Source organism: Cebus imitator, unplaced genomic scaffold (assembly GCF_001604975.1).
Source record: "Cebus imitator isolate Cc_AM_T3 unplaced genomic scaffold, Cebus_imitator-1.0 Scaffold97, whole genome shotgun sequence".
Classification (NCBI taxonomy): Eukaryota; Metazoa; Chordata; class Mammalia; order Primates; family Cebidae; genus Cebus; species Cebus imitator.
Window position 1 is genome coordinate 6,116,221 of NW_016107412.1, and position 23,682 is coordinate 6,139,902.

General features: G+C 39.0%; 1 protein-coding gene and 1 non-coding gene across 3 annotated transcripts in view; both read left to right on the forward strand.

Annotated features, from left to right (window-relative positions):
- The window catches only part of PAPSS2 (3'-phosphoadenosine 5'-phosphosulfate synthase 2), an 88,916-nt gene that overhangs the window by 52,736 nt on the left and 12,498 nt on the right, over positions 1-23,682 (forward strand). Inside the window, exons 2-9 of one of the 2 annotated variants that reach the window (XM_017536369.2) lie at positions 372-489; positions 4,956-5,191; positions 5,916-6,054; positions 6,596-6,714; positions 6,835-6,948; positions 7,577-7,688; positions 10,854-10,868; positions 16,029-16,234. In XM_017536369.2, coding sequence (XP_017391858.1) covers positions 372-489; positions 4,956-5,191; positions 5,916-6,054; positions 6,596-6,714; positions 6,835-6,948; positions 7,577-7,688; positions 10,854-10,868; positions 16,029-16,234 — 1,059 coding nt within the window. The remainder of the gene's footprint in view (positions 1-371; positions 490-4,955; positions 5,192-5,915; positions 6,055-6,595; positions 6,715-6,834; positions 6,949-7,576; positions 7,689-10,853; positions 10,869-16,028; positions 16,235-23,682) is intronic. The other variant, XM_017536370.2, reaches the window with a different exon arrangement.
- LOC119472382 lies at positions 20,652-20,777 on the forward strand. The gene has a single exon (XR_005201524.1). It is a non-coding gene; the product is annotated as a U4atac minor spliceosomal RNA (small nuclear RNA).

The following is a 23,682-nucleotide window of genomic DNA, read 5'->3' on the forward strand; positions in this document are numbered from 1 at the left end:
GCTTGCATTATATTTTTATTATTTAGCAAATTGTGCTGCATGAGCAAATGAAATATGATGCTATAATTTAAAAGTAATTATTTTATGAAAGCAAAAATGCTTATGGATAACTAAGTGAAATGCAGAATGAATAACTTAGATACATAGACTCACAGCTAAGAAAAATATATACATGTAGCTAATGGCTCAGGGTAATCTGTAGAAATGAAAAAAATTATATTAGAATGGACAAGGATGAATTTCTTTCAAAATATTTTTATATAAGTTGTTACATGTATCAATTTTCCAATTAAAAGTTTAAGATGGATTTATATTGCAGTGAAGAATATGTGTTTTATTAATACTGTGTTTGGTTTTGTCTTATTTTGTAGGAAAGCCAGCAGAAATCCACCAATGTAGTCTATCAGGCCCACCATGTGAGCAGGAATAAGAGAGGGCAAGTGGTTGGAACAAGGGGTGGGTTCCGAGGATGTACCGTGTGGCTAACAGGTATGTCATATTCAGATATATACATATTATTAATTGCAAATTGACATGTGATACAATTTTGTGGAAATTAGTATAACATATTACATGCTTGTTTTATCATTAGAAGGAGGCTGGGAGATGTAGTCGAAAGCCTGGGTGTCAGTCCTAACCCTACCATAAGTGACAAATAGAGTTAAGGTTGACTATAAAAATAGAGTCTGATCAAGTCAACTGGAAAAGTCTCTAGTTGTCACTTTTCTCTCTTTGTCAGGAAAGGATGAGACAAGATGATTATGACATTGACATTCCCTTTCAGTGCTAAGAAATTCAATAATTCTCATGTTCATCCCTAAACGTGTTTACTGGCAGTTATGAATGAGGCTTTCCTAATTTGACATCAAGCATTTGGCTGTCCATAAGGTTTTGGACATCTAGAGATATTTGTTATTTTTGCCTAATGTTTTGACATTCTAGGAGGGTATTTCACTTACTGTCTAAACAAGCAAACAAACAAACATAAGAATCTGTGCAAGAAGGAAAGCTAGAAATTTCCCTTTGGCTGAGGACTGCCCTTGTTTTTTTCTTTTCTCTCTCTCTCTTTTTTTTTTTTTTTTTGCACACAGAAAATGATTCGGTTCCAATGCAAGATGGCCCTTGTATACAGAAATAACTTGCTGCTGCTGAAATGATCAAATTACTCTTCCTTTTCTTGTGTTTTTATAGCCACAGAATGTCAAAGCTAAGAGTTAGTGACAGAACTGGAATTAGAATCTGACTCCCAATAGGTAGCCCTAGGCTGTTACCTTGTACGCTGAGTCCAAAGTAGACAAAATTATTTCTGGACTCAAAAGGGAAAAAAAAAAAACAAGATCATTTCATAGACAACAGTCTTCAAATGGAATGAGCCCACCTGCAAAACTAAGTTTATTCAGGTTATAAAATGTTGATGGTTTCTAACCTGAAGCTCATTCTAAAGAATCTGGCAGGTAGGGACCTGCCTTGCATCTTTTCTTGCTATCCTAAATCTTTACCTTTTTCTGTCCCAACTAGCCTCTTTCTTGTCGTTTCCAAGTTTTCCCTTGTGCCTTTGGTTTCCTGGTTTCATTCATGCCTGGACTGTGCATCAAAACAACTTTCTGCAGCCTCCAGTGCAAGGACAGACAGTGAGCAACAAACCTGCTGTGCTCAAATATGCACCATCCTCCTGTGATTACTCCTGAAATGTTTACCTCAGCTCCCCCAAGAGATGTAATTTGAACAGTAGTTATAGCTGTATTCTAGAAGATCCCCTCCTGTTATACTGTTATATGTTTGCCTTCATGCGAAGATCACTGGTGAAAACAACTTTCGTGTTGAGCTATACACACAAAGTCCATTTTCTCTAATGTGACACCCCTTAAAAAGAAAAAGAGCATTGGTAGAAGAGAAACATATCCAAAGGGTATACTTTCTCCTTCTTTACTCTTAAAATGAATTATCTTTTCATTAGAAAAGAACAGATGGCAAATTTTAAAAATCAAGGCCGGGCTTGATGGCTCACGCCCTTGATCCCAGCACTTTGGGAGGCTGAGATGGGTGGATCACCTGATGTCAGGAGTTCAAGATCAACCTGGCCAACACAGTGAAACCCTGTCTTTACTAAAAAGATAAAAATTACCTGGGTATGGTGGTGAACGCCTGTAATCCCAGCTACTCAGGAAGCTGAGGCAGGAGAATCACTTGAACACAGGAGGCAGAGGTTGCAGTGAGCTAAGATCGTGCCACTGCACTCCAGCCTGGGTAACAGAATGAGACTCCATCTCAAAAATGAAAATTAAATTTAAAAATTAAATTAAATTAAAAAATCATCTTTATCTAACTTATTTTTTATTCTTATATTACAAAGATAGGCTGTTGACCAGGCAGACTAGAAGAAACAAAATATTTTAAATCCATAGACTCAGATTTTAGCCTCAACTCCACCAAATGAGCTTTGTGACTTTGGACAAGCCAGTCAAGCTCTCTAAGCCTCAGATATCTTATTTGTACAATGAGAATAAAGACAGTACCTGGCTTATGGAGGTGTCACTGTAACTTAATCAATAAAGGACAAATGCATTTTTCATAGTACCTGACACATAGTAAAGTTCTCAGTAACTGTAATTAGCGTTACCTCAATGTATGAAAGTACACATGCCAACAATCTGTTTACATATACTTACTGTAGGGCTGGGTGCAGTGGCTCATGCCTGTAATCCCAGCACTTTGGAAGGCCGAGGTGGGCGGATCACAAGGTTTGGTGTTCAAGACCAGCCTGGCCAACAGGGTGAAACCCTGTCTCTACTAAAAATACAGACTAATATTAACTGGGCGTGGTAGCATGCGCCTGTAGTCCCAGTTACTTGGGAGGCTAAGGCAGGAGAATCACTTGAACCGAGGAGGCAGAGGTTGCAGTGAGCCGAGATTGCGCCACTGCACTCTAGCCTGGTGACAGAGCAAGATTCCGTCTCAAGAAAAAAAAGATTGTAGCCACCCGGGGCTGAAGCTGGCATTTTCCCTGAGCCTGTCAATAATTTTGATTTGATCTTGAAGTACCTGTAGATTTTTCTCTGGTTTATTAGAGGTGTTAATCATCACTAAATGCAGTAAAAAGTCCTAGCAGACTCAGTGATAGTAAAACTTTCATGCTTCCTTTTTGTCAGTAACTATTATTCCTGCTATAAGGATAATAATTAAGCACAATATAATAGCAATGAAAACTCTGTCCAATGTTTCAGTTAGAAGGTGCTACCATGTATAACCCTATTGCAAATAGTAGAGTGAGTATAGCAATTCCCACAAGTGTGGTGTAGTAGATATTTCCATCTAAAATTTTACTTGCCAAGATATAGAATTTCCCTTTGGCAGTCTATGAAGCTTTGGTTTTATTTTCCCAAACAAAGAAGCCTAGGGGTTATGGGTACCCTACTTACTTTCATTACCTGGCAGAATTTGCAGGATAATTGCCCAGAACTAGTATATTGATTCAGACTTTTACATTCCCCAACCCTTTTTTTTTTTCTTCCAAGCTGCAGTAGATTACCACTTTACTCTTATTCTTGGCCTTATTATTTGCATGAAGTGCAGCAAGAATAGTTATTTCTCCATAGGTTTTTGGATTGGCTTTGATGAAACTCTGTTCCACAAAGAATCTTAGATTAAGAACTCTAAAGCCAGACTCAGCCATGGGTTTGTATCTTCAAATACCTGTGAGTTGGGTAATCCTCTCCTCTGAGGTTCCAAGATAAATTCAGAGCTTCCAGAACTATTAGAAAGAGACATTCTTTACTGACCACAGGTAAGGAACCTTGTGCGAGGACTGTGTAGACAAGGTATGAAGGACTCATTTTTTTTTTTTAGAGTGCTAGTCTTTAGAGTAGTTCAGATTTTGAACTGTTAAATAACTTCGACAGGTTGTGTTTATTTCCCCTTCTTCTTATGTTCCTCCTCATATGGAAATTGCAAAGTATGTTCCTGATCATTGTGCTTTGAAACCATGGTAGAAGCCACATGGTAACTCTTTTCTCATATAAAGACTCTAGAGAGTCTTTATACCTAAGAGTGTGACATATGGCAGCTCTAAATACATGTCCCTAGCCGGCTTCCTGTCTTTATATTTTGAGTCATTTTGGAAGCATCTTGAAGCCAAAAGGACTTCATCCCAGCTCTGTGAGACGGTTGTTCAGTGGTATCCACAAGGGAGGTGGACTTATTAATGTCTCCAGGGGCTGGCCGTTCCCTCCATTGCAGCTGATTGCTGACTTTGAAGGGGATATGAGACCACTGTCACCACATCTTTTGATTTTTTTCAAGAGAATACAGAATCTGGATTTGTATCCACAGCTTCCTTTTTGCTTTTGTGACAAGGTCTCACTCTGTTACACAGGCTGGAGTGTCATGATGGCAACACAGCTCACTGCAGCCTTGACTTCCCAGGCTCTAGAGGTCCTCCCACCTCAGCCTCCTGAGTAGCTGGGACTACAGGTGCACACCACCACACTTGGCTAGTTTTTTTGTTTTTTGTAGTCACAGGGTCTCACTATGTTGCCCAGGCTAGTTTTGAACTTCTGGGTTCAAGTGATCCTCCTACCTTAGCCTACCAAAATGCTGGGATTACAGGCGTGAGCCACCATGCCCAGCCTGTATGACAACTTTCTAATCTTTAAAAACCTCTGCAGTTCAAACAGAACACATCGAGGACCACATGTAGCCCCAAATCGCCCTATTTATGAACACTGCTTGCTTTGAAAAGCTATAATCCTAACAGAAAACAAATAGTTATTTCAAAATTTGAGAAAAATGTATTTGCCTTATAGTCAACTATACTTTTTCTAGATTTTAATGATTTCTTTCTTTCTTTTTCTTTTTTTTTTAAGATTTAGTTATATTTTAAATTGCCGGATTAGTTAATAATTTGTCCCCTTAAACTATCCAGGCCGATGTCAGTCTGCTTTATCTGTTCTGAACAGGTCTCTCTGGTGCTGGAAAAACAACGATAAGTTTTGCCCTGGAGGAGTACCTTGTCTCCCATGCCATCCCTTGTTACTCCCTGGATGGGGACAACGTCCGTCATGGACTAAACAAAAACCTTGGATTCTCTCCTGGGGACAGAGAGGAAAATATCCGCCGAATTGCCGAGGTAGCTAAGCTGTTTGCTGACGCTGGTCTGGTCTGCATTACCAGCTTTATTTCTCCATTCTCAAAGGTAAGAAAAAAAAATGGCACTACACACAATTCCCACACACAGTGCAAGTACTCTCATACTGCTAGGGGAAGGAGTCAGAGAGAGAGGGCATAAGAATGCCTCCTTTCAATTTCCCGACCACTTCTTCCCCCATCACAGGCTCTCTCATTTCCTCTTTTTAATATTGGTTATATAAAGAGAATTCCTTCCTTTCCAGATGCCAGGGCACCAGTGGACATAAACCCTTCCATGTTCACAATTATAAGAAACATTTGGTCAGAGTCAAAGGGAAGAAAAAGTTAAACAAGAGAAACTCTAAAGTTCTGTAATTTTAGTTGTCAGAAAAGGGACCTAACTAAAGAAAAGAGCAGTTCACAGCTGAAGCTTCAGGTTCTATGTGTTTAACGCTGACATCACTGAGGTGGAGTGTCACTCTTCTTTTAAATCAGAAAATTTCTGGGGACCACAACATCATATGTAGCTCTGAACACATCCTTTGAATAAAATGCTCCCATACAGCCAGTGCTTTCCTGCTAAGAGGGCCTATTTTCCATTGTTTTTCTCTGAAAGTCCTTGAGAGAGCTGTGTTTACCAGAGTGAAATTTCTGGACTTTATCTCAAGCACTCTGCAGAGCACAACCCCAGTGTTATCTCAAGGCTATTGAAAACCAAAGTACACAGTGTTTGTGATTTAGAATTTCACCGTGAAACCTCTTTTTATATTCTTAAATATATTGCTTTTCAGGATCGTGAGAATGCCCGCAAAATACATGAATCAGCAGGGCTGCCATTCTTTGAAATATTTGTAGATGCACCTCTAAATATTTGTGAAAGCAGAGACGTAAAAGGCCTCTACAAAAGGGCCAGAGCTGGGGAGATTAAAGGTATGTGGATTGGCTAGAAGTATCTTTACCAGTTACTTAGGCTGTCAGTCCCTATTCTGTCCTCAGAAATCTGCCTTGAGTTTCAAACTCTTTTCCAAAATTGCATATAACATGCACAACTTTTTATCACATCATTCAATATGTCCAGAGGCTTATTAAAATGTGGGGTTTTATTTTTAAGAATTGTCATCTCAGCCATATGTAATGAAGCTTAGAGAACTAAAATGGATATTTATATGTGAGTGTGTGTGTAGAGGAGTGTTTCAGATTTTTTCCTTATTATTGTGATCCTCTTTGATTTTAATCATCTATAGAGGGCTTCAACTTAGCCAGCTGGATTTTGTTGCCAGTTTGGGGCTTTCCATATTGAAAATACAGCTATATATTTTCTTATTGCTAGAAGTGAAGGATGGCTGTTTGACATTTTCTGTTAAAATGTGAATTTTCAGTTTAATACATTATTCCAACATGTGTTTTGCCTTATTGATTAAAAAGATTATTCTGTCAATACAGATTCGATTGTCACCCATTTGCCTTGCAGGATTTACAGGTATTGATTCTGATTATGAGAAACCTGAAACTCCTGAGCGTGTGCTTAAAACCAGTTTGTCCACAGTGAGTGACTGTGTCCAGCAGGTAGTGGAACTGCTGCAAGAGCAGGTGTGTGAACTGATTGTCTTTTATATATATATATATTTAATATAGTCATGAAAGACAATCTATGCTTCTTTACTGAAGCATTGCTTTTACAGTTTTCATTTCAATTCTGTTTCATGTCAGAACATTGTACCCCATACTATAATCAAAGATATCCACGAACTGTTTGTGCCTGAAAACAAACTTGACCAAATCCGAGCGGAGGCTGAAACTCTCCCTTCATTATCAATTACTAAGGTAAGTGGGTGCACATTGATCAAAGGAGAATCAGGCTTAGTATCAGTCATTATAACTTATTTGCAATTACTCTTAACAATAAGAAAGGTGCAAATAAGGCGCATGTAATATCCACAAATAAAACACTCCTTTTTTCCCAAGTTTTTTTAACCTCTTCTCTAAGCAGTCTCTCACTGAGAATTGCCACAAGGCAGCTGATCAATGCCATGTATGGAGGTGACTGGGGAAATAACTTCTATATTTGCACTGGACAATTTTACGTAGCTGTCCTTGTACCAGTAAGTACATCTGGTAGAAAAATATAGCCAAACCAGGATTTTGTGGATAAAAGAAAGAAAAAGAGTTAATTGTCAACTCAGTTGCACATTTTGGGAACAGATACAGCCTTAAAATATTCAAATAAGTCATCTCAATACAAAATCTTTTCACCACTCTTTCATAGGAAATTTCCAAACTGAAATCTCTCTGGCCCTTAGCTCATGGGTTAGCATAACAGGTGGGAACACTTAAGACATAGAAGGCTCTACCCTCATCCTCCTGTTAACTGAATAAGATAGGACTTCCCTGGGTCCAGATGCCTGGAAAATAGAACTTATGAAAATGCTCAACTACTTTTTGTGTTTTGCAGCTGGATCTCCAGTGGGTCCAGGTTTTGAGCGAAGGCTGGGCCACTCCCCTCAAAGGTTTCATGCGGGAGAAGGAGTACTTACAAGTTTTGCACTTTGGCACCCTGCTAGATGGTATGTTTTTGTTGCCATTTCTTACTGTTTGTTGTTAAAGGGAAAAAAAAAATCTTTCCCAGAAGTTTTACAGAAGGAGGAAATATATTTGGATAATTTATAGTATGCGCCATTCTATTATGTTTAACCTTCCATTTTTAGGATTTTTTGGTTGTTCTCAAGGTTGTTCCTTTAAAACTAAGGAACTAAAAAATGGGTGTAAAGCCAAGAAAAAGACAAGTCCGTTTCACCTCCACCTGCTCTTTGCTGGTGCTGATATTCAGAAGGCAGCACATAGAAGTACCATTGCCACCTGCTAGAGACCGTCCTGGGGCAGTCAAGATGAGGTCAGCACATATTGCTGACCTTCATGGCACCCCCCACCCTCCAGGTTGCTCATGTCAAGCTTTATTGCAACAACTGCTTTCCTTGGTGCATGCTAAAGTATCAGTGTTCATGCCCACACAGGAAATATGTTAAAATGGCTTCTTCCACTACACTCTAACGAAAGAGCATTAAATCAGCTTTCTGGGCACAGGCTGAATGGCTTGGAAAACCAATCTGGTCAAGCTCAGAAGCATGTGTCATTGAGAAGATTTCCGGACACTTCCATGATCATTTCCTTCCTAGAACTGCCTGAGCTTATCAAATATAACTTATCTATTTCAAGATCTTGAAGGAATGGCTGCTAAGTGGGGAAGGAGTGGGGGTAGAGTCACACTGAATTTGTAATACTGAGCAGGGTTCCAACCCTTTTAGGAAGAAAAATCAAACAAGATGTTCTCTTTTGGGAAAGATATTCATATCTTGTGTTTGTGCCTTTGCCTGGAGAATGGGGCATGAAGTCAGAATCAGAACTCAAAGACTGATCATTGCGGGCCCTTTTCCCTTATTCTTTTGCTGTGACAGATGACACCCCACAACCTGAATCCTTCACTTCTCAAATTAAATACTATTCCCCAAAGACACTTAATTTACTTCTAGCTTGCTTTAACAACAACAATAATAATGCATATCTCTATACCATGCCTCTGTTTTCAAAACATTTTCTCAGGCATTATTTCATTTTGATCCTCACAAAAACCCTAGAAAAGAGGCAGCAATTATTATCCCACTTTACAGATGGGGAAACTGGCCTCAGAGTAGGTGATTTGCTCAAGTTCATGACATTCATAAGTGAAGGCCCAAGACCAGAGTCCATAATCTTAGGACTCCTGGCCCAGTGCTCTTTCCATGCCAGGCTGTTCCCCTGATGTCCTTTCCAACAGAATCTGCAAGGCCTGACAGTCTACAAGGAAGGCTGACCTTTATCTTGATGTCTTGATTTTGATACATGCTGAAAACAGGCTGCATGAAGTTAAGGTCACTGGGCTTAGCAGCTAGCCATGAGGAAGAGGTTGATTTTGAGCATGTGAACCAGAGCTGTGGCCAAAAGACAAGTGAGCCACATTGAAAGAGAAGCCTCAATACAAATAGTGCTATTGACAAGGGCTCATTTCATAAACAAAAATACCAGGGTGGTGGAAATGGTTGCAGAGGTCAATGTTAATGGAAATCAGGGGTCCTTAGCCTGGGATTTGAGACTTCAGGGTGGGCTAACAAAAAATCCTAGAGGCAAAGATGGTTTGTGTTTTGATAAGGAAAGGAGGGAGCATTTTCCTGGGTATGGAAGTAGCACAACATCTGGTCTTGAACCCTGCTGACAGAGCCACACTGGAGCCACAAGAGGATAAAGGGATTTATATGGCTTACAAGGGTTGCCTCACTCAATTCACTAGTACTATGGAACTAAAGCAACCTCCCAAACAATCTTTATCTGAGGTTAATAGAGAGGAAGGAAACATTTTTTCCACTTAAAGAAGAGTCCATAAACTGAGACAGCCCTACTGATACCAAGAACTTTGGTGGCTGGAGTGACGCAGCAGGATCTGTACTTCTGAGTACAGACAGACCCACAGATCCACATAGCAAGTGGCACATGGCTGGGGGCTTGACTTGGAGACACAAGAAACACACCCTTTGGGGACTCCCATAAACACTTGGGTAGGCTTTGGAAAGAACTGGGCTTTCTGCATGAGCAGGTAGGGACTTGGTAGGCTTCAAGTATTAGTGGGAAGGTGACCACATTCATATCCCCCGGCTGGTGAGTTTGGGGGAATAGACATCTGGATTACATGGAAACTGGGAGCAGTAATAAGTGCTCCATCCACCTCATGGTAGTGAGCATCAAATAAGAAATTAGTCACTCCAGATATTACTCAAGAATCTATTTTTATGTTAATGTATCATATCACTTTATTTTGAACTGGAAGTATAGTTCCAGGGTTGTGACAGACCTTTTAACCATAAATGTCACATCTAAATTTAAAAATGGAACCTCAAGCTTGGGTTGACTGATGGCATCCAAGCAGGATTGAGATAGGGCAGCCTTGTGAGACTCCGTCATTTAATGGCTATTCTTCCACAGCTCTGACTTTCCAGTGCAGGGTGTGAGGGCACTCCACATATATCACCAGCACTTACTGAGCACCAATTGTGTTCTGACACTTGAGTTTGACATAGATTATGACATTTAATCTAGATAATGCCATGGTGAAGATATTTTGTCCACTTGAGAAAATATCTATTAGAAAGGTTGCATAACTTATTTGAAGCCTAGACTTAAATCGAGGTTGTCCTGCATCTAACATTGGTGCTTGTTCTGCTGGGCATATTTTCATGTCCTCTAACCATGTGGGATTCTAGCATGTTCTAGGGCAATTTGCTTCTATACATTTTCCCAAAGCCTAGTTTGTAAACTATTAAACAGTGGTTGTAAGATCACATGTTTGCAAGAGAAAATTTCCTGGTGAAGCTGGAGGGAATATTAACATGTTATAATTATTTTAAAACAGATGTCTCTTCCCAGTGGAAGGAAAAATAAATAAATAAATAATTAGAAAATCAGATAAACATCTGAACGATGCTTTTGGATTGTATTGAACAACATTCTGTACAAGTTCTGATTTCAACGGCATTTTGCTATCATATACTCTCTATTTTTAAAAATAGCATGACAAAACTAGTATATTTGTATGTTGTATATGTAAAGTGTCATAATAGTAATTTGCTCTGTGACATTGTTGCTGTAAGATTCTTTTGGTGGAGAGCTGAAAATGTTTCTTAATTGTGTTTATATTTCCCTAGGCATGGTGCTTCCTGGTATGTACTTTAACTTTCCAAATAGCTAAATTATGATAATTAGATGTCCTACATTAACTGGAAATGGTTAAGAATATAACTAAAAGAAAATCTACATTAACCAGTTGAAATCACTATTAGTTTATGATCCAACCAGTTATAGTAGAATAATACTGTATTTTTCTTTTCACTGGAGTCCAAACAACAGGAAATTTCTGGACCAGATGTAGCTATTTTGTATAATGTAGTATTTGGATGAAAAAAGTAAACTTGTTTCTAAATAATCATTGCACATTTTATTCCTGAGTCTTTTACATTTTTTTTCTGTGTCTTTTACATTTATGAACTTCTTCCAATGACTGTTGGTCTCATTTAGTTTCACAAATCTGGAAATTTTTTTCCATGGTGTTTATAAAAGATTTTAAGTTGAGGAAGAATAAATCAATTAAAGCAAATGTACCTGGTTGGATTGTGTAGGATTATACTTCATTTGTTTGCAATGTATGATTATGCATGAACTTAATTTCAAGCCATTATGATTGCTAGTTATAGAACTGGGAGTAAATATACATTTGCTGTGATTGTAAACTTCTGCATTGTGCAAGAATGAAAAGGTAAAATTCTGAATGTCATCTATCTTTGGTATTGCTTTCATCATTTTTTTTTTAAAAAGCTCAATTAAGCAATAAAGCATAATTTAGGTTTTGCAAAGAAACAGTCCCAAACAATGTGAAGCAGATCTTCAAGGCTAACACAGAAGGCTTGAAAATTATTGAAAGCAAAAGAAAAATCATCCTATTGAACAATAACTTATCTCTTGGACTTGCTGTGGTGGAAGGACCACGATATTGTTTTTCAAAATGAGATATACCACAATAAAATAATCAAGGCAGTTCCCGCCAGAGCTGAGTGAAACACATGAAGGAAAAGACTGAAAGTTGAAGTCAAGGTTGAAAGCCATGGGTGATGTTTCAGCACAGTTCAAGTATTACGTCTTAGTAATAGCTGGATAAGTCTGTGTATTAGAAAAGTTGATAAAGATGATAGGGAAACTACAGTAAATCTGTGTATACACATTGGAGTTGTAGCTACAGGCTTATAAGATCAGTTGGCATTACGACTTGGCAGAACTCCTTTCTATAATATCCCACAGATTCACTTCCTTACTGAGACAGTCTGTCAGGGAGTGTTATTTAGTCATTTTAGATTTTCGCTCAAGGCCAGGATGAAGGTATATTAGAAGTTACGTTGGTGAGAAATCTAGTGGACATGAGGAGGTGGCTGCAACAGTGAAATATCCTTTGGATTTCAAGGCAGAATACTTGATGGAAGGCAGTGTTACAGACGTGTTGCAGGCAGCGCTAGCTTCCTTCGGTACCCTGCTCTATGTTTTGCTTTGCATTTCGCTTTACTTTATTTTGGCTAAGTCATTCTTTATAAGCAGAGGCAAATATCATGGTCTTTCTTTGAGCAATGTGGTCAGTAAGCAATCCACAGAGAGCATAATTTCCAGCATTTCTGAAGGGGTTATTCTTTATTAGCGTCTTTCCCTTTTCCTCAACTAGACTATGCAGTGGATTTAATTATCTTCCATCACCAACCTCCATTAACATAGTGCTGTACAGTCTGCCCCATGCAGCAACCCACAGAGATACATATCATTTAGCCCATTTTCCAATGAAAAAACTGAGTTTAGAAAGGTTGAGTGCCGCACAGTAAATGGGAGAACAGTTGACTTTGAATTTAGTGTTCTTTGCAAAGGACTTAGCAGCTCTAATTGCCCAAGAACGTTGAAACAAAGAGTTATTTGAATGACAAACCATTGCCTTCTGTACACAGAATCTAATTTGTGGTTTATAAAGGGTCTCAAAGTATATTGCAGGATTTTATGATAAACTGGATTTCTTTGTTACCAGGAGTTGCTGTTCTATTTCCTATTACATTCTTTAGGTTCTAGTAAACTTTGGAGAGTGTTTAAAAGGTGCAAAGTGATATGCCTGGAAAGTTTAGTTTTGTATCTGCTAGGAGGAGTCTTATGCCCCAAAGGAATAGAACTCTAATCTTTAACTCTGTCAGAGGCCTTCTAAATGCTGCATTGAAAAGTCAGGTTTAAATGGCTTCATTAATCTATGGCACATTCCCTCAAGTCCATAAATAACTGCATTTGTTTTCTCTGCAGTTAAATATTTTCTTTATTCACCTTCCTTTCATTCCCTTCTGAATCTTGAACTTGGGAACTCCAACAAAATTGTCCCTAATATTCTTTTGTGTTATACACTTAACCATGAGCCCTCATTTTCTCATCTGTGAGTATAATTGAGAGACTAGCATATTTGTAAGGGCATCATTGTAGGAGAAGCACCGTTTTGTAAATTTTTTAACATTATCTAGAATCATTGAGAAATGAGTTGTTTTTAGAGAGACAAATTTTATTCTTTTAAGCCCCACACTGAAAACCAACTACGCTTTTAACTATCTTATTTAAAAACATTTCAAAATAGTCTTACTAAAAAAAAAAAGTATTCACTCATAAACAGAGAAAGAATATGTTAAATATAAAGAAACTTAAAAATGACTCTGTCATTATTAGTTTTACCACTTGTTAAACTGGGCTCTAATGTAATGATGCCCTGAAGATTAAGAGGCCTGTGGGATTGTTGGCTCTCACACTAAAGAACCCCCATAACTCTGTATTTTAATTTCTGCATTAGAAAATTGTATGGTCAGGATTCTTCAGAGAAACAGAACCAACATGATCTGCATCCCTCTCTAGATGGACATACATATAAAAATACATTTATTAATATATTTAAATGAATTAATATATGTGCATATATTAATTTTATGCATGTATTAATTTTATACATATATAAATTATCTTTATTTATTATAGAGCTTTATTTCTATATATTATACATAGATATCTATATGTAATATATAGATATATAATATATCTGAATTATATAATATATCTGATATATATATTTGAATAGGTAACTATGTTATATATAGATAACTACATATTATATATAGGTATATAATACATCTCTTTCTCAATGTACACACACACACACACACACACACACACACACACACAGAGAGAGATAAAGAGATTTATTTTAAGGATTTGGTTCATGTGATTGTAGATAATCTGGCAAGTCCAAAAACTGGGAGGCTGGAGACCCTGAGAAGACCTGTGGTTCAAGTCCACGGGCTGTCTGCTGCATAATTCTCTCCTCTTCTGGGGAGACGAGTCTTTTTTCTACTTAGGCGTTTGACTGATTGGGTGAGGCCCACTCACATTCTGAAGGGTACTCTACTCAAAGTCTGTGATTTAAATTTTGATCCCATCTAAAAAGTACCTCCACAAAAATATCTAGAATAATTTTTGACTAAATATCTGAGTACTGTGGCCTAGCTAAGTTGACATGTAACATCAACCATCACAGTTTCTATGTGTGTTTTTTCAGTAGTTTCCTGTCTCTTCCTTTGCAGTCAAGCTGTCATTTGACATTTCTTGCTGCCGAAGATGTAACTTCTCTGAATACCATATTCGATGCCTTCTCATTTGCTGTGTTGTATACTGAAAAATGAGAACACCCTGTTTATTTAAATTCCTCTTAAAGCAAGAGATTCAGCATAATGGTGACAGGGGCTCACACTCCAGAGAAAGTGCATGTGCCTTAATAAATGACTTGTTGTCATTTTTCACTCCTCGGTGTTTTCTCACAGATGATTCTCAATTGTGGTTGTGCTAGCAAGACCTGCGATTCCCAGATAAGTGAGATTACCAGTCTCTTCAAAAATATTTAGGAAAGAGGGAGCAGGAGCAGGAAAAAAAGGTGATTTTATGCCGAAACCATCATGAACATCAGGAGGACTGTTTGTTTGGGATCCCAAAGATTAGTGGGTTTTGTTTTGTTTTGTTTTTTTGAGACAGGGTCTTGCTCTGCACCCAGGCTGGGGTATGGAGTGATCAGCATTCATTGCAGCCTCAAACTCCTGGGCTCAAGTGATTCCCTTTCCTCAGCCTCTTGAGTAGCTGAGACTACAGATGCATGACAACATGTCCAGCTAATTAAAAAAAAAATGTGTATACATGCATACACACACACACACACACACACACACACACACACACACACATAAATATTTGGTAGAGATTAAGTCTGGCCATGTTACCCAGGCTGGTCTTACTTGGTCTGAGGCAGTCCTCCCACCTTGGCCTCTCAAAGTGCTGGGATTACAAGTTTAAGCCAATGCACCTGGCTGAAAATATATTTTTTACAAGTGGATGAGATGGGTATAGAAAGCAGTTAGAATGAATAATATCTAATTTTGATAGTACAACAAGATAATAATTTAACTGTACATTTAAAAATAATCAAGAGGATAATTGTATTTTTATAACCTAAAGGATAAATGCTTGAGGTGATGGGTACCCCATTTACCCTGATGTGATTATTATGCATTGTATGCCTGTATCAAAATATCTCATGCACCCAACACTGACTTTATACCCATGAAAGTTAAAAATTTTAAATTAAAGAAAAATGTGAATGAGGTTATTACCCAGATTGTAGTTAATATTAAAAAAGATAAACACACACTGTCATAAATAACTTATACAAAAAATGCATATTCTAATTCCCATAGATTAATATCAATTATCTGATTTTTTTCTTTCTTTTTAATTCAGTGTGTTGGTATGCAGACAGAGCCTAAACAGATAATAGAATAAGAGACTTGCCTAACATTCTTACAAGGTTTATTTCTGAGAAAGACTAGAGAGTTTTGTTTTGGTTTGTTTTGCTAACGTAATTTTATTTAATTGGATTTTGGAAAATGTTAAACTCCCTACTGCATTGAGGTCAGGACTTAGATTTGAAAAGGGAACCCACAAAGAGGCATTTCCAAAGTTAGATCACTTATAGAGGCCACCTCCATGATTTGAAACTCAACCCATTTTTCACATATGCTCCATGTGGTTTGGAAAGCCCTTCAAGGACTTGTCATCTTAGAATCTGGAGAAACTGGTGCAGCTAACACAACTACTTGGATGTGGGTCTTAATGCTTCTTGAAAGAAACATTTGGAAGGGGCATTGTGTACTTTTGAGTCATGCTCCAAGGATGGCCAACCTTATATCTAGTTTTCATGCATCACTTGTCTCTTTCCACAGATGGTGTGATCAACATGAGCATCCCCATCCTACTGCCCCTCTCTACAGAGGATAAGACACGGCTGGAAGGGTGCAGCAAGTTTGTCCTGGCATATGGTGGACGGAGGGTAGCTATCCTACGAGACCCTGAATTCTATGAACACAGAAAAGAGGAGCGCTGTTCCCGTGTGTGGGGGACAACATGTGCAAAACACCCCCATATCAAAGTAAGTCACAAAACCTTTGGAAGGACTTTCTTGATCTATTTCAACTGAGAGGAAAAATAACTCTTTTTAATTCATTTGTAAAGGACATAAAATCCCAGATAAACTGGGATTAGATGGAAGAATGTATTTCTAAGGTAGAGTTTGCAGGTTTTGCCTTTGGAGATGTTTTAAGGTGCAAAGGAATGTCTGTTTGAGGGCTGGTCTCAATGATCTTTTGAGTCCTCAGATTCTGTGATGGCTGGCATCCTCAGCTAAACGGGGCCAGATAAGTAATTTAGTCTGACAATCTGAGTAGAGGAACAAAATAGCTGTAGCTGTGCACAAAACCATAACCTGAGCTGGCAGCCCTGTTCATCCTGAAAATGCACAAGGAAAATAAACATCTTCATACAGATTGGGCCCAACTAAACACGGAACAAGAATGAGTTCTTGCTCTATGGCTAGTGAGGGGGTCAATAATATTCTTTCAGTAAACAAAAATCAGCACAGACAGTGGCAGAGTTTCCAGAGGGAAGATATCACATTTTTGTCAGTGGATACTTTTAAGATTGAAAAAATGTATTCATCTGATAGGATCAGGTAGGGTCTGTCATGCCTAAAGGCAAAAGTACACTAACTCCTCAGATTCCTTCATAGCTTCTAATTGCTGTTGGTGATGGGGTGGGGTGGGGTTTTATGAAGTTGCTGGCTGTGGTTCACTTCCCATAAAGAAAAATAAGAGAAATTGAATGCTAAAACCATCCCTCATCCAAGATAAGAGCAGTAGGGTGGAAATGAAAAAAGTCATATACTACTAGTTTCACTTCTCAAATCTCCCAGCGTGTCCGTTTCAGCATGTTCACAGGAAGAGAGAACACGATCAGGCCCAGGAGACTCTAAAAAGCCTGGGATTGGACAAGGCATGCCCTGTCTCTGAGCAGTTTCCTTTTTTACAAAAGGAGAGGCCAGGCTGGGCACAGTGGCTCACGCCTCTAATCCCAGTACTTTGGGAGGCTGAGGCCAGTGGATCATCTGAGGTTGAGAGTTCGAGACGAGCTTGGCCAACATGGTGAAACCCCATCTCTACTAAAAATACAGAAATTATCTGGACCTGGTGGTGGGCACCTGTAATCCCAGCTACTCGGGAGGCTGAGACACGAGAATCACTTGAACTCAGGAGCCAGAGGTTGTGGTGAGCTGAGGTGCCACTGTACTCCATCCTGGGCAACAGAACAAGACTCTGTCTCAAATTAAAAAAAAAAAAATAACAAAAGGAGAGGCCAGATGCAAAATAACTGTAAGGTCTCTTCCAGTCCCATGAGCCTGCAAAAAGATATGGCCTCTTTTGGTCTTTGTTTTTGTTACGAAATGTTCCAAGATAGGAAAGACCTTTTTAAGGCCCCTGTTTGTGGCCTCTGAAGGCCTTCTTTATCTGAACACAGAAGGTCAATGGCAAGCAAAGCAGTTTTTTCATTTATTTATTTATTTTTATTTTTCGAGGTGGAGTCTCGCTCTGTCTCCCAGGCTGGAGTGCAATGACAGAATCTCGGCTCACTGCAATCTCTGTCTCCTGGGTTCAAGTGATTCTCCTGCCTCAGCCTCCCATTTAACTGGGATTACAGGTGCCTGCCACCATGCCTGGCTAATTTTTATATTTTTAGTAGAAACCAGTTTTCACCATGTTGGCCAGGCTGGTCTTGAACTCCTGACCTCAGGTGATCTGCCCACCTTGGCCTCCCAAAGTCCCAGACAGGTATGAGCCACTGCTCCAGGCTGCTGTTTTTTTCATTTATTGGACACAACTATCCACCCTGCAGATAAGCATCCTTAATCTTAATATGCATCAAGATCAAAGTCATCTGAACAGTGTTTCTCAAAGAAGCTGTCAGCCAGTCCTTGAAATTGCTGGACACAGACTGAGAGCTGCTGGAGGAATATTGTGTAATGCTCTGTACTTATATCTCTGATTATTTCTTTCCTGATCATAATCATATAGCTTTGGGATTTTGGGGGGGGATTTTATCTTTACTCAGTGACTGAAAGAATAGTAGCCTTTGGTTTTGGTTATGTCAGCTCAGATATTTCTACCCTTTGGGTCTGATATTCACATACACATGACTAGCACTAAAAAAAAAACCTGAAGAGTTTCTTAAGTGATTACAGGCATGCCTCATTTTATCATGTTTCACAGATACTGTTTTTATTATTATTATTATTATTATTATACTTTAAGTTCTGGGATACATGCGCAGAACGTGCGCGTTTGTTACATAGGTATACACATGCCATGGTGATGTGCTGCACCCATAAACCACTACATCTACATTAGGTATTTCTCCTAATGTAGGAGATGTAGAAATACCATCTACATTAGGTATTTCTCCTAATGCTATCCCTCCCCTAGCCCCCAACACCCTGACAGACCCCAGTGTGTGATGTTCCCCTCCCTGTGTCCATGTGTTCTCATTGTTCAACTCCCACTTATGAGTGAAATATTTACAGATATTGCTTTTTTTTTTTTTTTAACAAATTGAAGGTTTGTGTCAACCCTGCATTGAGAAAGTCTGTGCGTTCCATTTTCCCAGCAGCATGTGCTCATTTTGTGTCTCTGCCACATTTTGGTGATTCTCACAGTATTTTTAGATTTCTTCGTTATCGTTATGACCTGTTATGGTGATCTATAGTCAGTTATCTTTGATGTCACTGTTGTAATTGTTTTGGGGCACCACGAACTACACCCATAAGATGGATGGCAAACTTAATTGATAAATGTTGTGTGTGTTCTGCCTTCTCCACTCCCCCATCTCTCTCCCTCTCCTTGGGCCTCCCTATTCCTGAGATATAACAATATTGGAATTAGGTCAGTTAATAACCCTGCAATGGCCTCTAAGTTTTCAAGTGAAAAAAAGACTCACACATCTCTCACTTAAAATCAAAAGCTAGAAATGATTGAGATTAGTGAGGAAGGCATGTAGAAAGCTGAAATAGGCCTCCTGGGCCAGTTAGCCAAGTTGTGAATACAAAGGAAATGTTCTTGGAAGAAATTACACACAGTGAGCAAACATGATAAGAAAGCAAAGCAGCCTTATTGCCAATGTAGGGGTCAAGGGAAAACTTCTCCTTTGCCCCCTGAAATTTTACTGAAAAGGCAACTGACAAAAGGCAGATTAATAAGGGAAAAGGCATCCAGATTTATTAGTGCACATTGGGAAACTTGCAGAGTGATTACTCCTTACCCCTGATGGGGCAGAGCAGCTTATTTACCATCCTGAGATTATAGAAAAAATGAGGGCTCAGAGGATGGCCAAAACCAGGTTATGGCAGTAAATCAGGTTATGCTGGTAAGGCAGGTTGTGGGAGGGAGAGAAGAGAAGGCCTGGCTAGCAAAGATGGTCTTGTTATATAGATGAAATTTTAGAGGTAAATGTTTCTTTACCTGAGAGTCTCAGTTAAGTTTCCTAGATCTGGCAAGGGAAGGCCCTCAGAGAAAGCCTGGCTGCATCAACATGCATTTTCTCTTCAAATGCAAATGTCCCCCACAAAAGGCAGATTTTTAGCTATTTTTATATTCCAGCCCTTCTGAATAGCCATCTTGAACTATGTCAAGGAAATATATTTTGGGGTGAAATATTTTGGTTTCCTTAATGGATATGGAGGAGGTTTGAGTGATCTCGTCCAACTAGCCACAACATTCCCTTAAGCCAGAACACCTGATCCAGAGCAAAGCCCTAACTCTCTTCAGTTCTATGAAGTTGAGAGAGGTGAGGAAGCTGCAGAAGAAAAGTTGGAAGCCAGCAGAGGTTGGTTCATAAGGTTTAAGGAAAAAAGCCATCTCTATAAAATAAGAGTGCAGGATGATGCAGTAAGTGCTGATGTAGGAGCTGCAGCATTATCCAGAAGATCTAAGACAATTGATGAAGGTAGCTACACTAACAACAGATTTTCACTGTAGAAGAAACAGCCTTCTACTGGAAGAAGATGCCACCTAGGACTTTCATAGCTAGAGAAGTCAATGCCTGGCTTCAAAGCTTAAAAGGACAGACTGACTCTCTTGTTAGGAGCTAATATAGCTGGTGAGTTTAAGTTGAAGCCAAGTTTCATTGGCTATTCTGAAAATCCTAGGGTCCTTAAGGATTTTGCTGAATTTATTCTTCCTGTGTTCTTTAAATGGAAAAACAAAGCATGGATGATAGCACATCTGTTTACAGCATGGTTTCCTGAATATTTTAAGCCCACTATTGAGACTGACTCTCAAAAAAAGATTCATTTAAAAATATCACTGCTGATTGGCAGTGTGCCTAGTTACCCAAGAACTTTGATGAATATGTACAAGGAGATTAATTTGTTTTCATGCATAACAAAATATCCATTCTGTAGCCCATGTATCAAAGAGTAATTTCAACTTTCAGGTCTTATTGTTTAAGAAATACATTTTGTAATCATCCTTTTCTTGGGGTTGCATTACTGTCCAATGAGCACATAGTGAGGGCAGTACTGCTAACACCTAAACAACACACTCGCATCAACTAAAGCTCTGCTTTATGTTGGTGCAGTTTTTGGAAAAAAATTTCGAAGAAAAGAAGAAAGAAATACATTTTGTAAGGATATAGCTGCTCTAGATGGTGATTTCTCAGATGGATGTGGGCAAAGTAAACTGAAAACCTTCTGGAAGGGATTCATCATTCTGGATGCCATTAAGAACATTTGAGGTTCATGGGAAGAAGTTAAAATATCAACATTAATGGGAGTTTGGAAGAAGTTGATTTCATCCCTCATGGATGACTTTGAGGGATTCAAGACTTCAGTCGAAGAAGTAACTGCAGATGTGGTGGAAATAGCAAAAGAACTAGAATTAGAAGCGGAGCCTGAAGAAGTGACTGAATTGCTGCACTCTCATGATAGAACTTGAAAGGATGAGGAGTTGCTTCCTATGGATGAGCAAATAAATCAGTTTTCTGAGGTGGAATCTACTCCTGGTGAAGATGCTCTTGAAATGGCAACAAAGGATATTATGTAAACTTAGTTGATAAAACAGTGACAACCTTTGAGAGGACTGACTCCAATTTTGAAAGAAGCTCTACCATGGGTAAAATGCTATCAAACAGCATCTCATGCCACAGAGAAATCTTTCATGGCATAAGGAGTCAATTGATGTGATAAACTTCATTATTGTCTTATTTTAATAAATTGCCACAGCCACCCCAGCCTTAAGCAACCATCACCTGAATTGTCAGCAACCATTAACACAAGGCATGACCCTCCACCAGCAGAATGATTACAACTCTGAAGGCTCAGAAGATCATTAGCATTTTTAGCAAAAAGGTATTTTAAAATTAAAGTAGGCTGGGCGTGGTGGCTCACACCTGTAATTCCAACACTTTGGAGGCCAAGTGCGTGGATTGTTTCATCCTAGAAGTTTGAGACCAGCCTAGGCAACATGACAAAACTCTCTCCCTACTAAAAATACAAAAATTTAGCTGGGCATGGTGGTGCACACCTGTAGTACCAACTACTTAGGAGGCTGAGGTGGGAGGATCACCTGAGCCTGGGAAGTTGAGGCTGCAGTGAGACATGATTGCATCACTGAACCTGGGCTATAGGAGTGAGATCCTTTCTCAAAAAAAAAAAAAAAAAAGAAAGAAAGAAAATTAAGATATATTACATTTTAAAGACATAATGCCATTGCACACTTAGTAGACTATAGTATAGTGTAAATATAACTCTCAAATGCACTGGGAAACCAAAAAAATTGTGTGATTCCATTTATTACACTATTCACTTTATTGCAGTGGTCTGGAACTGAACCAGCAATGTCTCTGAGGTATGCCTGTATTTTTTTCATTATGCCTTACAATGTATGTTGGCAGATGGAACTCAGAATTTTAGAATTTCTTAGAAGCCAGGGAGAGTGGTGGCATGACTTGTGGCTTTGACAATATTGTCAGTAACTCTGTACCTTTAGGTCATTAGAAGGACTCGATAAACATTCCCAGGGAGCTAATGGTGAGAAATGAGCCTTGGATAACCAGAGAGAGAAAGCCACTCACCCTGCAGACACCATGTGCAAAAGTAAAAGAGACTGAAGATGGTTACATGTACCAAACAGAAAAATTTTATTGGCAAAATGATTCTTTTTGTTTTGTCCTTTTTTTAGCACTCTGAAACCCACAGAAACACTTTAATATATATTTTTAGAACCTCATAGCTTCTAACAGTAATTACTTCCAAAAGTATAATCCTGGGCCTTATTCTTTTTCCATATGGCACTGGGAGTGATATTTGCCAAGAAAATAGAGTCACTAGGAAATGGTCTGCCTTTGTTACAGAGCTTATCACCAGCGTCACCCTTGATCTTCCATTCAAGGCATCCAACCCTCTCTCTGGTGTCACTAAATATAGAACCATGTGCCATTCGCTCAGATGAAATCATCAGGAGGAGCAGGTGAAACTGGTAGAACTAATGCTTGGTGGGGCTCTGTTGCCTTTCATCTATGGCTCCCAAAGATTTTCCAAGTAGTAATTATTTCTCACAATGCTCCTGGTGCAGTAACTAAGAATCATTACTCCTGTTTTGCATTCTACATTTTCTTGCACAAAACAAGAGAACAGAATATGACTTCTCAATGAAAGACAGGAATGAGAGTTTTATAGCCTTTAGCTCCACAGTGAAAACCGTATGGTTAGTTATAGCAACAGAATCACCTGAAGAGCTTTACAAATTACCAGTGACTAGATCCCATCCTCACAGATTCTCATTTAATTGACTTTGAGTCAGGTCTTATTGTTGAGGGGTAGGTAGTTAAAGCTCTTCGTGATTCTGATGTGCTGTGAAGGTTGAGAACCATTGAATTAGATCATTGGAGCTGTTTTCTTTATGGCCCCACCTGCATATGTCCTGCAAGTACCTCAAACTCAACATGTTTAACCTCTCCCCAAGCCTATTCCCCCTACTGTGTCTCCTATCTCAGTGACAACTTCACCATCCCGATGGTGGCTTATGGCCAAAACCTGGTTGCCATTCTTGCTTCTCTCTTCTCCGCTTGTTCATTCAGTCACCAAGTCCTGCCAAATGTAGCTTTCAGGTAGTGCTTGAATTTGTTCACTCCTCTTCTGTTCCATCTTGGGTCAGGACATTTCATTTCTTCCCTGTCTCTTGTCTTACTCCCGCCTAATCTCCACTCTTTAGCTAAAGTGAATTATTCAACCTTTCTTCGGAAACCCCTTTATTAAGATATGATTTACTGCCAGGCTCGGTGGCTCATGCCTGTAATCCCAGCACTTTGGGAGGCCGAGGCGGGCGTATCACGAGGTCAGGAGATCGAGACCATACTGGCCAACATGGTGAAACCCCATCTCTACTAAAAATAATAATAATAATACAAAAAAGATACGATTTACTGCAACGCCTCTTGCCACCACCAACCAACATATTCCCTCCTGCAGTCTTTCTAGAGCTGCTCATTCGATCA